At 40.7% G+C, this 18097-nt stretch overlaps 1 protein-coding gene across 1 annotated transcript in view; it reads right to left on the minus strand.

Annotated features, from left to right (window-relative positions):
• Window positions 1-1225: 1225 nt before the first annotated feature.
• TRABD2B (TraB domain containing 2B) overlaps window positions 1226-18097 on the minus strand; it is a 237888-nt gene continuing 221016 nt past the window's right edge. Inside the window, exons 5-6 of the mRNA XM_026033909.1 lie at window positions 6701-6791; window positions 1226-1350 (exon numbers count right to left, since the gene is read on the minus strand). Of these exons, the coding sequence (XP_025889694.1) occupies window positions 1227-1350; window positions 6701-6791 (215 nt within the window). The 3' untranslated portion in view covers window position 1226. The remainder of the gene's footprint in view (window positions 1351-6700; window positions 6792-18097) is intronic.

Genomic DNA, 18097 nt, shown 5'->3' on the forward strand with positions numbered 1-18097 from the left:
AGGCTCAGCTTCCCCAGTGGTTCTCTGTGCAAGTTCCCAAGGAACAGAATCGTATGGAATATGCAGCAAAAGATAAAATCTGATTACAGAGAAAAGTGAATGTCCCATTGGAAAAATCATTCAAACAAAATTCTTGAGAAGTTCACTTCTGTATTCTTTCATTAACACTATAAATCATCCTAGTCTTTCATGGAAATTTTTCTAGCAAGTTGGTAAATTCTACTCTTTCAGTTGTCATCCAGTGTTTAAAGGTGGCTTAAAGAACATGCAGACATACTGGTCCTAAGTAATGAGTTGCTCAGGAAGTGACAGGATAATTAAGTTTCCATGGCTCAGAACTCTTAAGTTAGCTTTGCTTCTCTACTATGTCTTGGAGCTTTTCTTTGATTTCTTTCCTCCTAATCATTACTTTGATTGGTTCAAACCCTATGCTTTGTGGCTGAAAATAATTACAGATACAAAGCAATTAAATCACAAAGGAGGATATTTTAAAGACACATGGGAATCCCTTGCAAATGTAATGCACATATTTTCATGACTAAATATTTTAAGCATTAAATAATTATATTCTCCAGTGTTGGATGAGGCAGTAAATTTGCCAATGTATGCAGATGAGCCTTATTTAATCCCTATATGTCTTATACTGCAAATTATACTGTCAGAGAAAAACCCTAAATTATGGGTTTGCTTCTCTTCTGAGGGCAAGGGAGCTAGTGAAGGGAACATAATTTCAGATTCAGATCAAATAAGTGATCTACAGATTTAAAATAAGATTAGGAAGAATTGCAGCATCCCAACAGGAAAATTACTTCACCCACCCACCCACCCAAAAGAAATTGCATGCATTTTTCCCTGTCTCAGAAGAGATGTGATCCAGAATAGGCTAACATCTCACTAGCTCTTCGTTTGTCTCAATTAGTTCAGTTGTTCTCAATGACAGAGTCATCTTTCATAATCTTTTTATGCTTCTCTTAATAACATCTTACAAATTTCCGTCCAATTCTAACACTTCTCCAAGCAAGTTCTGAACATTAACAGCTAATCAGTCCAGGAGGTATGAGACTAGATTAGCAGTGCATGGCTAGCAAGAGAAAACCAAGTCATTTGGGCATCCCAAGGAACTCAGCATTTGCTTGGTCACTCCTGAAGGCTTTGGAAGCATCCACAGGTTTCTGGGAAGGAACCTATCATATTTCATTTTACCAACTTGCAACTGAGGAAGAAAATTATATCATTTTTTTTCCCATTTGACTGTGTACACCCCCTCGCAGATATGACCTTCCATAAAAGTTCATGGATCCTGGTGGAGGGCTTTGCTGAATCACGGTGTGCACTGCGTGTACTTTCATCCTATGGAAGAGCAAAGAAACCTCCACTAAGAGACACTGCTGATGCAGGGGAGCACAGATCATACTTGGAGAATGCGAAAAGGAGAAGGGGCAAACACTTTGCTGCACAGAGAAGGAAAAAAACAGCAAAGATGCATCGCTGAGAGTGGGCCAGAAAGTTCAAACATAATGAGCAAGGGTAATTAATTTCTACAGAAGAGTTCTGAGAGTCTACAATAAACTACAGAAATAAAAGCTTGCTATGCATTCTCTCATTCTGCAAGAAGGTAGAATTGAGCATAACATCTGAAAGAGCAGTCTGATGGAAATGAGCACTACTGTGTGTTTTTCTGGCCCAGAAAACCGTGCGCAGTATTTCAAGGCTTGGCGCATGGCAGAAGGTCAAAGCCGATTCTGAGAACTCAGTAACAATAGAGTCATCACTGGACACAGGTGCTTCCTGAATTGATCTTGCAATCTGTCTGTTTCCAATTAAATCTGAAGCAGCTGTGGCCTTTTATCTACTCAAATCATCAGAATCCATCTGAGGTGAAACTTTCTCCTACCTCTTCTTCTTGCTGCACCCCAAGCACACAGCTCTGCTTTCTGAAGAGAAAGAGAGGCAGGGACAGCCAATTGGCAGAAGTAAGGGGGAAAAAATTGCCATTTTTATCTTAGGGCAAAATAATGAGATACTGATCCAGCTGTTCACTTTCCAGTGCATTTGTTTGTGGGCCACAAAGAGAGCCAGCAAAATGACAAGAAAATCTGAATGCTGTTGAAGGTTTCCAGGCAAACAGATTCAGGACACTTTCCCTCAGGCTACAAAATAAACAAACAAAGCCAACACGAGGATAAGTTCTCCAGTGTTTACGGCATTGTTCTCTGCTCTGAGTATGATAGGATTTCTTTTACAGAGGGGATCAAACTTTAAAGCAGTTATTTTCACTAGTATGCTAAGGGGATCTTAGGAAAGGCTTCAGATGAGTATGAGGCCTCAAGGGAGATCAACAGGAGTCAGGTGATTTTGGAAATCCAGCAGGTAACAGCTCACAAACAGCTCCACAGCAGCTAAATGTAGTATATCTGATTTCTGCCTCCACAGATCTTTGGTTCTGGAGCCATCCAAACCAGATTTCTGTGATGTTGGAGCACCTGGGGGTCCCCAGCTGTGTGTGAGGCACTTCCACAGAATCACAGAGCAGTTGAGGGACCTCCAGAGAACATCTAGTCCAACACCCTGCTCAAGCAGGCACACCTAGAGCATGGGGCACAGGGCAGCACCCAGGTGGATTTTGAAGACCTCCGGAGAAGGAGACTCCACAACCTCTCTGGGCAGCCTGTTCCAGGACTCTGTCACTGTCACAGTAAAGGACTTCTTCCTCACATGGAGATGGAACTTCCTGTGTTTCAATTTGTACTCATTACCCCTTGTCCCTGTCACTGGCCACCACTGAGAAGAATTTGGCCCCATCCTCTTTACATTCTTCCCTCAAGTATTTTTACATGTCGAGAAGATCCCCCTCAATCTTCTCTTTTCTTCTCATGCTTCCCAGACTACAAAGCTGGCTGTCCTCCTAAATGCCTGGAGGTCACACCACTGAACAGCCAGTAAAGTCCAGGGGGCTCCCAGCATGACTGATGGGCTGCCCCACTTTCCTGCTCCCCAGACAGGAGCATGGTAAAATGGTAAAATGGCCTAAATTTCAGATGAGCAGAGAGCTGGAGAACGTAAGTATTTTGGTGCTTCCAATGAAAGGTCTGGAATTTCCAGCCTTTCTATTTTAAAAACTGAAGACATCAGACTTCTCTCCTGATTTAAAATAAATTAAAAATGCTCCTTTTCCCTCAAAAAATAATCTTATTTTTGTTGCTGGATGGAAATCCCATGTCTTGGCCACCTCCTCTAGCCTGCCAGGGTCTCACTTTACTTTTCTCTGGCATCTTAAGAAAGGAAGATCTTGGCTCAAAGTTGTGTTTGTCACTAGATGACAGAAATCTGAGACTCTAGGCATTCTTTTCTGTTGACTTAATAAGGAGACATTTCACAACCTGTGCTCAGCATTTTGGACACAGAAAGCCAGCAGTCTTCTGGCTTTACCCTGGTGGTATGTAACTGCCAGCATGAGCAACTTTGATATGTGTCCTGTCTAATTCTTAAACCTTTTCTGCTACACAGGAATTCTTTCTGAAATGGAGAAGGGTGGCAGAGCCTAAGTGAAATGATACCACCCTACCTGTTTATGAATATATTGAGAGCACTGCTTCCTTATTACTGACTAGTAATTATAATCATATTATTCTAGGAGCAAAGATGTTACAGAGAAATAATGTTCATTCTTTTGCCAAATCGTTATTACTAAAAAGTAGAATGTAGCATGACTGTTTTGCTAAAGTCACTTCCATCCATCATTTTAAATGATGGAACTTCTGACTTAACCTGAGAAAAAACGTCTGGGAACTTACTGTCCAGAAATCATTGGTATTCAATTTAAACCATTTTTAGATTCCCTGTGTTTTATCTCTAAGAGTTTCTATGTGCCACCTCAGTTTGTTCCCTGTGGTCCTTCTGGGCACACTCCATGCATAATAATCCTTTTCAGAATTCCCTTGGCCAAAATACAAGCATGCAGTTGCTCCAGTTCTTCCCAAACCTTCTATTTTCTCTGTGTGCTGTCAACCCCCACTACTTTATAAATTACAGTCCAGCTCATCTTCCCTGAACAAGTTCCAATTTTTCAATTGTCAATGCCAGAATGGAGTGCAATGGGCTTGACTCCCTTATACAACTTATCTGGAAGTAAATCAGGAAAATCTCTCTTGTGTTTAAGCAGAGGACAGAAAGACCTGTTATATCATGTATAGCTCCATAGGTATCAAGACATAAACTATCTCTGTGATCCATAAAAACGTATCCTGGGAAGTAGTTAAAAATCTCTTCCTAACTTCTATATTTTTATTCCACGTATACACATTCAGTATAGATACTACCTCTAATCAATTCCTCTTAATTGCCCTTACGTCTGTTTTCAGATGTTTTTGATCACTTAAAAATGAAAGAGGAGAGCAAAAAAAGGACGTGTAGATAAAGAGGCTTATCAACAACGTAACCCCAGCAACACTAAACAGTAACCATCAAGCCCTTTGGAATATGCTACCAATCTTTGTCAAAACTGTTCGAGTAGACTGAATACGTGTCCTTTGCAGCTTGACCAGAAATCATCAAATGTAGGTTATTCCAAAGGAAGAGAGAAAGCATAGTTTGCAGCAATTCCCTCTTTTCTACCATGAGCTGAGATGAAGCATTTTTGATGTCTATGGCACCAGCAGTAGGACAATGAAAACAAGATCTCTGAAGGACCTCTTTGGGAGTTCTGTCTATCCTTTCTACTGTTTCTATGTTTTGAGTAATCCAATTCAGTGGCAATTCTGAATTTCTTCAAAATGTCAATTATTTTTCTTTATGTATTCTTAAAGATATTGAGTAATGCTTCATTTAAGGCTGATCTGTTTGGATCATCAGACCAAAGGAACACTTATCAGTAATCATCAGTAAACCAGCTAATCGTTATGGGAACTAATCACACATCTTCTCTCAACTCAGGACAATGTTAATGCACATCAGTATATCTTTTAATAAAGTTTCATATGCTCACTGTCCAGGACAGATCCCACTGGAGTTGGGATACCAGTCTAATACGTGGCCAGCCTGTTACACACAGTAACCTGAATCTGGGTACAGAAATTAGCATCAGTAGGATAATTCAATGGAGGACACATGCACAGTTCGAGGTAGCAATCCTCAAACAAAAATTGGTTCACGTACCCTAGAGATTGACAATTTTAGGAATGACTGCATGAACAAGTAACACCACCATTGCAAGGGTGGGGAAATGCATGCACAGAGGTGTCCCACGTCGCAAACAGGTCAGCATTAATGGGTAGCATTGTTTCAGGTTTCCTTTCATATTACCTCAGCCTATGGTGATGTGTATAGACATAATCTAAGATCATGCAGAACAGAGTCTATTTTTGGCCATATATCACAATACTATGTGTTTCTCACTCTCACTTCTCAAAGACGTGAACAGTCAATAAACTAATAGTTTCACAATTTCCAGTGGAACATTTTTCACAGTAAGATGATCCCTTCAACTAAATGAAAATTGCTGTGGAAAGTATCTGTCTCCCTGAAAGGAAAGTTTGTCAGAAATCTAAGAAATGTATATGTCAGCTGTTTTGGTATTGTTTGTTGACTTTTTTTTTCTGCTTTGTTGCATTTTTAGACACATGGGTACAAAGGCATTGTTAATTTTAGCCAATACTTTTTCCAGCTCCAACCAGTTACAGTGCTTACCCTGTGTCACGCTGACTTCTATCCCTCTGCCACAAGGATTTCTTTAACCTCATCTATATATATACTCTTCCTTGTGTCTGTTTTTATTTCCTTTCCCCCTGCTGTTATTTAAGACTGCACTTTTATTGCACAACACACTCCAAGAAGCATTTAGGATAAACTCTCTGTCAAAGATACTTATGTACAATTGAGCTTATTACATTCTATATGAATCATTGAGGGTGTTACAATAAAGTTAAATCAGCCAGATTTTCAAGCTATATTAAACATAGCTCTTCCAGATACGGTCTGCTAGTCCTGCAATTAATCCTCCATATTAAAACTCACCTCATATTGGATCATGTCAAGTCTGCCCCACCAGGGACAGAAGTATGCTGCTCACATGCATGCTTATGAGGATAGCAATCCTATGATGGAGCAATCTCAGCCAATTTTTATATGCGGAATGCAGGGGAAAGGTTAACTTTGTACAGGCCAGATGATCTCTCAGCTAACCATTCCTGTTCTATTTTCTGTAATACCTTTGAACCTTAAGTAGACAAAAAGCTTAAATAAATTGAGTAAAACTGAAATCCTACCTGAAGAAGAACAGCCTGGCATGGAAAGATGTGAAAATATAAGGTTGGTGGTACTTTACTACCCTTCATTGTAGAGGCAACTTAAAGCCCCAGACAGGAAAGACCAGATAGCCATGGGAAAAAATGAACCAGAACAAGATGTTCTTAGAAGACAGAGAGAGTCTGTGGAGTCTGTGGTGTTCCTGATCTGGTACAGTTAAGCAGCTGTGACATGGATTAAATTCACACGTGCAAAAACAGCCAGTGAAGATTCATGTGTTTCCAAATATACTATATGGATGCTTTACAGCGCACTTTTTATCTGGAACTTGGATGGGGAAGGGAGGTAGCCTTGTAGCCTCACCTTTTTCCTATATAATAAGGTATCGTAGTCATAGAAAGAGGAAGAGTAAAAAGAAGATAAGAAATGGGTTAGTAATAGCTGGGGAACTGCTTACTTTCCAATTGGTTGTCCAGGAGGGGTGTGCTCCACTTCAAATCCTGCTTGTCTCAGTACATCAATCACAGTGTTGTTACCCAGGAAGTGACCTAAAATACAGGTGGAAAATAGCACTGTCAATCAAATAGCTCCTCACACTCATTTGATTTTCCTCCTTTAGAAATAACAGACTTGAGAGGTTATGAGAAGCTAGACTACCTCAAAAAGCAAGAAAGTCACATCATGCAATTTACTGGAGTTCAGACTCAACTATTCACAACTTAGCTCATTGTAGTCTTTGGCAGTGGGCAACAGTAGCCAGCATACAGCCTGATACGAGCTCCTTTCATCCCATTTTCCTATACTTCCCCTCATGTGCTCAAGGGACTGGGTAGATAAAAGAAAGACTTTTATTTTAAACACTACTCTATTGTAAAAGAGTATCCAGATTGCTAGGAATCATCTTCTACTGCAGCAAATGAACTTCTTACATGGGTATTAGAATGACTCTGCTACGGTGCAAAGATTGCTAGGGCTTTGACTCATATGTTGGAACAACTTACAGCTCCAGATGTCCACCCTGCCCATCATCATTCACAAACATCTGCTTATGAAGTAGCTCTACATGCAGCTCAGTGCTTATATCCACCTAAAACATCAGCTTACAAATGGCATTGGTTCAGCAACTGCTTCATCAACCATGCAGCCATCTGCACAAGAAGGCTGGGAAGAGCTGGCGTAGTAACCTTATCTCTCCTCAAATGTGAAGATTTAGCCCTGTAAATCAGGGCACTTCACTGGAAGTGTAAAGGTTGCATTCCTATTCACAAAAGTAACAAAGAGCCCAGTAAGTATTGTGGCAAGTATGGGCCTTGAAAGAGTTTACTTAAGGGAATCCTAGACACTTGAGGCCTGAAGCAAATCCTACTGAAGTCAATGGAAATCCTCAAAGGTCTTTGAATACAGACTTAATAAAGCAGTGTAATCCCTCCAAAACTTTCAACTTATTGTCAGCCTCACATTGTTTTCAGGGTATGTCTAGAGATGTAAAGAACACAGGAACTCAACTACTAGGTCTGCACAGTCCAGTAACCTGTGTCCAACTGTGGCCCGCAGTGAATGCTAAATGTACATAAATGTATACACGAACCAAACTGGGAAAGTACAAAATGATCCTCCTCCATAATGTCCTCTTAACTTTAGCTCTGACAGGCTGGATGACCCTCATTTACACCCAGGTTACCATGTCTAAATGCCAGCTCTGAAAAGACCAAACCACCACGAACGCTTAATTCTCTGCCTCCATGTACTTTCTGCCTCTGTAACATCCTGTGGCAGAGCATTTCACCACATACCCTGTGTAAAATATGCTCCTTTCATTTGCTTTAACGTGCTCTTTGGAGAACTTGTGTCTGTGAGAAGCACAGCCCATGTGCTTGCCAGGTGATGCCCGCAGCTGCCCGGCTTCACAGCAGAACCAAATGCCGCACCATGGCAGAACCAGATGCTTTACACATAAAAAAACAAGGCCAACAGGACATGACTGAGCCTTTCTCTATTCATATTATCATATAAGGAAGCTGGCGTAGCTGTGAGCAGAATCAACCTTTACCTATATTGCACAAAGAGAGCCGCTATGAATTTGAGGGTAATTCAGTCACCAGTTTTCCTTAAGCCTGGGTCTTTCTGCTAACATTGCCAACAAGGGCGCTAATTCATATCAGTTGTGAGAATGATGTAGTTGTATGGCTCTTACTGTAACTTGCAAGCACTGGTAAGAGCTTTTAGCCAAAAGACTTCTCTTTAAATGATTAAACGTACATTTGCAGGGCCCTAACGCGTTCCAGGATTCCTCTACTTCCTTTTAAGAAAACTCAAAATTTGATTTTCCCCTGACTAACTTGCTCATAACAAAAGCCAAGGGAGCAGAAAGCAGTCCCAAAAATGTGTTACACACACTCAGAGATTCAAGCAACAAGACATTTGTGAGTGATTAACTAGATTTGATCATATCCTGGTTTTTAATGTAGGGGCCAAGGCAAACAAAGGCCCCGATTCTGGCATTGGCAAAGTGACATTGTGGAGTCAAGGTCAAAGGTGTCAAGGTCAAAGATGTTTCTGTGTCCATGTTTCAATGGTCTAGTTTCCTTTAACTAGAGCCTTAAATGCCAAGAGATTTCTTAATGGAATTAACTGTCCTGAATCCATCCAATCTTTGACATCATGACAGTAAAAAAGAATCCAAATTTAAGTTCCTTAAATACAGAAGAAAAAAAAAAAGTAACTAAGCAAAAACTCTGAATTCTCATCCATAAAACCAATGGACTGTCAGCAATGTCAGCTTCACAGAAAAGTCCTGAGAATCCCAAAACGCGATAACCTTGTGGCCTTCTCATTCTTGGCCTCTGTGCTGAGACCATGATCAAAGCTGCTAATTTGTTGGCTTAGTGATCTTCTGCTGTGTATGAATGCAGAGGAAAACATGGACTATCTCATGTGTTTTCCACTCCTTTTTTGCGATGCACAAAGAATTTTTCTTTCTATGTTACCCCAAACCTAAAACATCAAACTCAAAACACTTCAGAATTGGCACAGGTATATGCTAGTGATAACAATATTTATCATGCAGACACCTGCCCAACAAGAGATTTCTTGATATAGAAGTCATTGGTTTCAAATGCAATGTATTACTGAAGTGAGATAAAGCCATAGCAGAAATGTAACTGTGATACATGTTTTCAAATGGTAATTTTTCCTAAGACTTTCAGTCCTCAGCCATACTATTCACTTGGGAGCCGTTCTCCAAGTATTTGCGACCTTGTGTTGAAATTGGACTGAAATTCTGGGGGAAACAAGGAAGTTCCTGCTGAGCTGGTATCCATCTGGGTAGGAGAGGAAACATTCCCAGGACCTTTTCTGAGATTACAGACTGAATTTCCATATCACAAATCTTACCCTTTGCTCCAAGCTCAATATTTTTTTCTTTAATTCTGCCTTTCGTAACATGAAGGAATAGCAAAATATCTCTTCTCATTTTTGAAAAAAAAGAAGTCCCTTCAATTCTGAATAAATGAAAATCTTCCTTAAAAACTTGAATGTAAAACACACCTAATTTGATTCAAAATTCAACACATAGTTATGTGTTTGCAATGCCCCAGTTCAACACAAAGAAACAAACAATGAGTAAAACCAAAGAGAAACAAACAACTTCAAGCCTGACCTCCAAATAGTTCTCTATTATGCAAACATAAAGCACAGCCTGAAGCTTTAAAAATTCAGGATATTGCATTAACAGGTCTTTGCAAAATCTCACCTTCAGACTCAGCATAAAACTTTCCTATTTGCATTATCCTATATACATCTGGTAAATTGTCATCCTTCTCACCTTCAGATTCTCCTGTAAACATGTACATTTTTTCATGGATCGCAGGACTTTTATGCTGACTGACTCTGTCCTTCTAACCATCTTGTCCTCAATTATAATTCCCATATTGTGTTTGTTTTTGTATCCATCTTTTATTTTACCTTGTAAACACTATTGTGGCCAACTCATTATTTCACTGTGATAACAGAAGCAACTTGAAGATACACATGTCAAACCCAACACGTTATGCTACTTTCAACAGTCCTTCCAGCCCCTCCTGCCCAGACTGATGCCCTCCCAACAGTGGGAGCTGCCCAGAAGATGGAGGAGCAGCTATCAGGAAAGATGGAGCAGAACAGAGGATGAAGAACAGAAAAATGTTAAAGCAATGACATATTCAGTCTGACCAAAAGTCCAACTAGCCCAATAGAGAGCTTAGCATCCAAGAAAAAAACGTAAACATTGTAAGTGCAGCTGATATTTCTCCTGTGTTCTCATCTCACCATTTGTGGCTGAAGAACAAATGAGTTGGATATGCAATTCACTCTCTGCTCTCCATCCTTCGCTGTCTTACACATGTCCCGTCTCATTTCAGACCCACAGAAATATGCGGCATTCAGAGCAAAGGCAATTGTGGCAAAGAATTTCACAGGATCAGAGCGAAATAGCTGGAATAAGAAGCTTTGAGGAGAAAGGTGGCACTTGAGAGGCCCAATGAAGGTGGGTAGAATGCAACCTGAATGAAATCTGATACTCTTGGTTCACTGCCGCTTACTGTCCTGCACCAAAGTTAGTAACTGTTATACATAAATATGCACACACAGACACAAACATATACGTACACACACACATACATATATTATATATATGTACATGTTCTGCTAATAACTTTCTAAAATTTCTATGCCTGGAAAATTTCATTACAAAGGGGGAAAAAAAAGAAGAGCTAGGGCGAAAAAAAAGAAGAGCTATTGAAAAGCTTGTGTGTCCAGAGGTAGAGCTGAGAGACTAGAGACAGAAGAATGCTCTTGCCTTGCTGTCATTATTCCTTCTGCAGTCTGAACCTGGATAAACTACTGATGCAGTCTTAACCAAATCTACCTTGACAGCAGATCAAAACTGGATTGTAGAGGTCAGAATATTGATTGCCTTGGGAATTCCATGCAAGTGGAGAAAGACAAGAGAAAGCAGGCAAGAAAGATTTTCTAGGTAAAGACTTAAAGGGGAAGTCCGTACTCGCGCATGGAGATGTGCTCTACAGTCTTTAGCAATTTCAGTGAAAATATACTGATTTCCTGCAAGCAAAACATAACACAAAAGGATCAATCCACTATGCATTTGCACATAAGAAATTCATGTCAATGCAAGGCAAATTCCAAAGTATGAGTGGCCAACATATTCTTAAATAGAACGTTGGGATAAAATACCCAGTTAACAGGTCTCAGGTTGCTACCTACTAATATCTTAAATTTGCTCTCAGTTACTGAATGCAGCTCAACAGAAAAGGCCTGAGTCAAGTCCTTCCATTCTCATAGGATATGCAGATACTCATGGGATTTGTTTGAGGGCAAGATCCGGTGCTAACACAGAATCATTTCCGAATTTGTGGCTTCTGCACTCAGTGGGAATTTTGAATTAAATTTGATGATGCCAAGACTTTCCTCCTTTAGCTCAAGTCTTGTTTTTCCGAGACAAACAATTGGTAGACTGGAGACACTGGAGAAACACATTATGCAGGATAGTTGCTAATACAGTCTTCCATCTCTATTTTTTTTTCTTTTTTTTTTTTTTTGGTCGGGAATTGTGCTTTGGATATACAAAGAGGCAGGTAATGCATTTCCTTATCTCCCTAAGGTTTCATTTTTCACTGAAAGAGAAAGAAAGAATATGCCACTTCTCTTTTTCTTAAGAATTGGAAAATACATGATTTCTTTAAAGTGTAAGCATGCACACACAGACTCATACACTAGGCACAAATTGCTGAGGAATACATTTTCTTCCTTTCTTGAAGAAATACCTTCTTGGAAAAAATTCATTCACTTCTCAGCCAACTCTATCAGTCATGACCACATATTTTCTAATTGATCGCAGAAACTAAAACTCTCCATTACTGTTTTAGGCATTTTGTTGACCCGATCAATAGCATATCTAAGCATAAGGTTGTGTCCATGAAAAGCTAAATAAGGTGTGTGTTCTTACACACAAATACACAATCTTGTTTTGATGACAGAAGCAGAAGAAATGTTTCTAAGCAAATGTTGTGGGCTTTATCTGGGTCTAGAAATTTACTACAAATTACTTTGTCTCTTCCTTTCTCAACTCTTTGTTCCATGGCTTAGAGGGATAAAGCGGTACAAAGGAGCAGGAGATAATTCCCTCACAAAGGACCTCCATTGCCAAAGCCTTTGAAGTCGTGCTAAAAGAGCCTTGCTAGCCCATTAACTGACACACAGCAGAAACCTGAACTGTTTCCATGCACACTACAAGCAGAGCTATTTTCTGCACAATTAGTCATAAAAAGGGCCAATGTAAACTGTGTCGGGAGGTCTCAATTCTTTACATTCTCCACACAGTGAATCAGACGTTATGTATAATGTTTTGTTGCCATTTAGACCTCGGGCTGCTTTGCAATCAGGAGTCGGCAGCCTCTATTCCTGTTTCTCTCTTGACACTGATTTTCAAGGCTCTTGGCACCACCAGAATGTTTGTGGCAGTTAAGGCTTCACAAGAATTAAAGCAGGCAAAAATTCAAATGCCAAGAATTGCATTGCATCACAATAGGGGCAAATATTTACTGGTTTCTTTGCTCCTTGTCTCTGTATGTATGCTGTTTCTCTTACTCTGAGACAGGTCTAACTGAACATTTTGGAGGCTAACTGATCAACACGTTGAGGAGGAGCTGTGGTAAGGAGCTGCAGAAAGAAGTTCAGGCAATAAACATGATCTAGATTGGCTCATTTCTCTACTCTAGCATTCTACTCTTGCCCAGCAATCTCAGGACAATCGCATGGATTTACTGGGGGAACCATTTCTTGCTATGGCAGATGACCCAGTTTTGCAGATAAACCCTCCAAATTTCTCTTTCCATTTCACTCCCCATCTAGCATCCCAGCTGCTTCTATCCCTGCATCAAACCATTCTTTTCTAGTGAGTATCATACTTTAAAAAACAGAATCCCTTTCTTTTTTTTTTTCTCATGGTGACTCATTTAGACTGATATTGCTTCAGAGATTGTTTTTTAAATTCTTAAACCACTTTCCTAAAACCTCACTCTAGAACTAAAGATTGCCTTGAATCAATATCTGAGATTAACCTGTATTTGAACACAGATTCTACTTCTACAACTCGGACCTAGAGGTATCTAAAGGTTTTTCCTCCCTCTTAGTGGTCTTCTGTGGTAAATAATGTTCTAAGTGTAAAAAAACCCAAGTAACAGACTGGATGGGTGGCATGCACTGTGCCATGATGAATAAGCTGTTAGAATCAAAGAAAATTTTGACTGTAGATTTTACTAGCAACACAAAATTCATGTTGGTTGGGATCCAAGCAGGTGATTCTGGAAAGTGCTAAGAGGGCTTCAGTCTTCCCCCTCTTCCCAGATTAATAGGTAAGGGGTTAGGACATACACCATGCCTGGGGACAGGAGATGGAGTGTGCTCATCAGCCTCACAAATGCATCCAAAACATCCACCCCAAACATCTCCCCGTGGATCACATCCAACAAAAATGGTTCAAATCTAGAATGGCTAGATTTCCAAATGGTTGGGATTTCCAAAGAGAAAGTATCTTTAAAAAAAGGTACAGCAACAGATCTGAGACTACTGAGGCAACTTTCAGGCAGCAACAGCACCCAAACGTAATGGATGTTGAAAGACAAGCTCATGAGAAACTGCAGTGGCACCATACAGAAACTAAGCAGCCTTAGGGAGTCCACACTGCCTGTTGATTTTATACCAAGTGTCTCTCTCAGAAGGAGAGTGCAAAATGCTCAGATTGAACTGGTAACTCTGTGAGTCATCTTTTAGAAAAGTAACACAGGCTGTCACCCCAGGTTGCTGGCTTTGGCTGTGCTGCAGGACATGGTTATGCACTTTGAAATCTCAGCATTATGTAAAAAGCTAGGCAGGAGAGTGGGGATGCCGGGAACAAGCTTTTCTTCCTTCTCTATCTTGGCAGGCATTTCTGAGTCTAAAGCATGCCTTGAAAAGCACTTCTTCTGCACAAACTATGTGCAATGGTCTTGTAAAGCAGGCTTTCATCATAACCTCTTTACATCATGCCACCCCTTCTCCATGGCAGATGGAGAAATCATTTTCCTTCTCCTGTTTGATGTTGTTATTCTCTGCAGTTGTGAGGAACTGACTCATAGCTGCTTTCGGACACAGTCACGGGAAGCAAAGCAATAAAACATAAAAGGCCAAAATGTGCAGCACTTTGAACGTCCAGCAATCCCCCCATGGCTCTCCTTCATTTTTTCCTTGCGTGTAATCCCCTCTCTCACCCTGTCACCATGAGCAGTTACAGAATATGCTCTGGAGAGGGGCCATACTGCAGCCGGCTGCAGACTGGAGCAACTACTGGCCAAAAGTTAAGGAGGTTATTCCAGACTGACACCAGGGTTTCAGAGCACACGTTTTTGTTTCCCTCAGGACTCTCTGAGAACTGCAATGCAATACTACACTCAGAGCATCTCTTCTTGGAGAACGGGCAGGCTTGAACAACCTTGTTCTGTTCTCTTGCTGACCCTCCATATAATAAAACCTCTGTCTACTTCTTTCTTCATGTCTTTCCCCATCAGTTCTTTCTCTCAGTCTAAATTCTTTGAGCAACCTTTCTGTTGAGGGAATGGAGCTTATCTGGAGGTGCCAAGATGTTACATACTGGAGACCTCCTCTGGAAGTGGCCTGGAAGGTAACCAATGGAGACCTTAACTTGCTTGGCATGAGAAGGGACTAACATCTCCCCAGATCTTACCAGTTTTGTACTGGTACTGTGCTGGGGCGCACTTGTGTGGTTTCATAGACAATTTGGTGTGCCTACACAGTGCTACTACATGGGCTGACCCACTCTGTTCAATGGTATATTGGAAGTCTTCACATTCCATCCTGATAGACTTGCCCTAAGAATATGATGAAGAATCTTAAAAAAAAAAAAAAAAAAAAAAGCCTTTTCTTGAAGTCTAAGCCAGCTGTTTCACTTAGTTTAAGAAAAACAACACAAGCAAGAACAAAAGCGAGGTCACTTCTCAAGTGTCTTGTTTGGCCTCTGTGTCAGACCACAGCAATGCTTGAACACTTAAGACAGGATTCATGTCTATTTTAGACTTTTAAAAAATTAAGTGACTAAAGAAGGACAGTCTCACTGTCATCGTTGGAGAGGACAAAAACCTCCAAAGAGCAAGTGATTCCACCGTCTTAGTGAAACTGCCTGTTATAGGAAGGGCTCTTGCCCTCTGCACAATTCTCCCTCCATTTACCAAGAAAGTGTCAACAGTTACTTTAGCCTGAGAATCTATCAGACACAGCATAAGAGTCCACCAAGATGCTCTACCATTGCCCAGAAGCTCTTAAACACTACATGGTGCCCATTGACCCTTTTTCCCCATCTTCTCCTTTGCTAGTCCTTTCTTCTCTGCTAGAGTTTGCAAGGGAGGCCTTGGGGAGCTGTGTTCATCCATGTTTGACAAGGTGCTGTAGTGAGCTGTGAAGCCTTTTTGGTTATTTCATCTTCTAGATTTTTTTACGTGACTTTAGAGGAGTTTCCCACATAGACAAAGTCCAATGGAGGATGACCCTTTCAGTATATATTCTTTAGGAAATGACACAAACAAAGATTGAAGTTTAAAGAGCAGAGGGAGGTACATGAGTAATTCACCATGGCTTATTACCTCAGCCCTGTGCCTTTGAGACATGATGAGTTCAATTCTCTCTTGACAACAGTAAGCATGCTTAAACTGACGAAAAAAGTCTTTTGATGGATAAACATTATACATTCCAAATATTCCTTTTCTAAATGTATTTGTTGTTTTTGCCAGTATGAACTGGTCAGCCTCTCAGGAGAAGATATCTAGAGGAGGAAAACCATGTAGGTAGAACTGAAGCATAGGTTTACCTGTTATTCTGTACTCTGGATTTACTATGAGTAAAAATTGCTTTTCGTGGCTTGCTGAGTCCTTAGACATTGCATAGCGGATGGTTACTTACTTGCATTTTTCCCTCTTACAGAACTCCATTATTAGAAGGTTTTTTTTTTTTTTTTTTTTTTTTTGAAGGTGAACATACCTTACTGGATTCCATGGTTAGGAGCACTCCTTTCTGTTCAAAGATGTGACATAAGGCATGTGTCCTCCCTGGAGTCATGTGGCAGGGAAAATGTATCTGTGTTCCTCACATGACCATCAGCAATGGACCAGGCGTTATATAAAACCCTCCGAACTTAGCGCATCCCAGCTGTGCATCAGTGCATCAAGGTAAGAGATTAGTCTGAGGAAAATCCAGAAAATACTGAGCATCTCAGGGTACACAAAACATCTCTAGGACTGCCTTAATCAGACAGGATCATCAGGTATGAAATGCACTGGCTTTCTGTACAGTTTTCCTGAGCGTCATCAACACCTCTAGCCGTGAGAGAATCAGTAAGGAAACAGTCTCTCATTTTGCTCAAGATGCCCAATTACCGTGCCTGGAGACTGGCTGCAGTAGACAACATGCTCCCACACAGACCAAAGTTACCAGCTCTTTCCAGGTACGGCATTGACCTGTTCCCAGGACAGCAACCGCACTTAAGTCCTGACAGCTGGCTTCAGGCAGGTAGCCTCAGAGCAACGTGTTTCATATCCCATCGCAAATCCCCTGAGGCATCCTGAAATAGTCTGGAATGAACAAGGATTTGCTTGCCAAAGTCAGGCAGCAGTTGGGGTCGGGGGAGAGAAAACTTGCTTCTATACTTCCCTGATCCAGGCTTGTTGTCCACAAAGAAGATAACTGAATGTGCTACTAAAATGACTGCAATGATTTGAGGAAGTCTCAGCTCAATTTCAACCTTTGGAAAAACTTGGTCAGCAAAATCGCTTTCTGTTTGCTGAAAACCACATCTAACTTGTAGAAACACTTCTGAGGTGCTGCCCAGCAAGGACTTAATGTTAGGGTCTGATGTGAATTTAGGAACCAGGCAAACGGTAAGAAACGCAGTGTCTGCCTTCCTTATTCAAAGACTTCTGACAGTTGTTAAGGATGCACTCAACAACCTTCTGCAAGACATAAATTGTAGTAAGAACCTTAGAAACCTTCACAAACTCTGGTAATCAGAAGTTTTGTGACTTCCCAAACTAACCCATCTTATTTAACAGCCTCTAATGGGCCACCCCTTACAGAATTTGCCTAATTCCTCTTTGGCCTATTTATGAATTTGGCTTCCGCAATATACTGCAGTGAGAAGAGTACCACATCATCATGCATTGTATGAAATAGTGTGTTTGTCTGCAACCTGATGTCCAATCATTTCATTAGGATTCCTCTGTTCTTACAGTTTGCACAGGAGTTGCTTTAACAGAGTTAAATAATTTATCATCTATCTCTAGCGTGAGATTAAACCTCACTAGGGAATTTGGTGGCAATGACTAAAGATCTGTCAAATCTTTGGAACTGCTTAAAATGACTCTAGATTGGCTGTTATTTTCTGCTTGAGAAAAACAAATCAAATCTTCTAGTTGACCAGATATGGTTTTCTTGAAGAAGGATCCATAACATAGCCTCTTCAGTCAGAATCTTTTTAACTATAAAAGCTTCACATTGCCAAGACCATTGATGGTTCATGCTTTTCCTAGAAAAATCCAGCTGGCCACTGGATGTCACTGTTGTTGCAGAAAAACACAGAAGAAAGTTCACAAATCGGGCTGTGAATAAGGTGATGTGAAGCCACCCAAACCTGAAAATGGCCTTTTCCTTCAGTTAACAAACACAGTGCTGGTGGCTCTTTAAGGCTGGCCTGCCAGGGTGAGCAGCTAGAGGCAATGCATACCAACAGAGCTGAGGTCTCCATCACCATCACCTG

The sequence above is a fragment of the Nothoprocta perdicaria genome, unplaced genomic scaffold, assembly GCF_003342845.1.
Source record: "Nothoprocta perdicaria isolate Ctin4 unplaced genomic scaffold, notPer1 scaffold_0, whole genome shotgun sequence".
In the NCBI taxonomy this organism is placed as follows: Eukaryota; Metazoa; Chordata; class Aves; order Tinamiformes; family Tinamidae; genus Nothoprocta; species Nothoprocta perdicaria.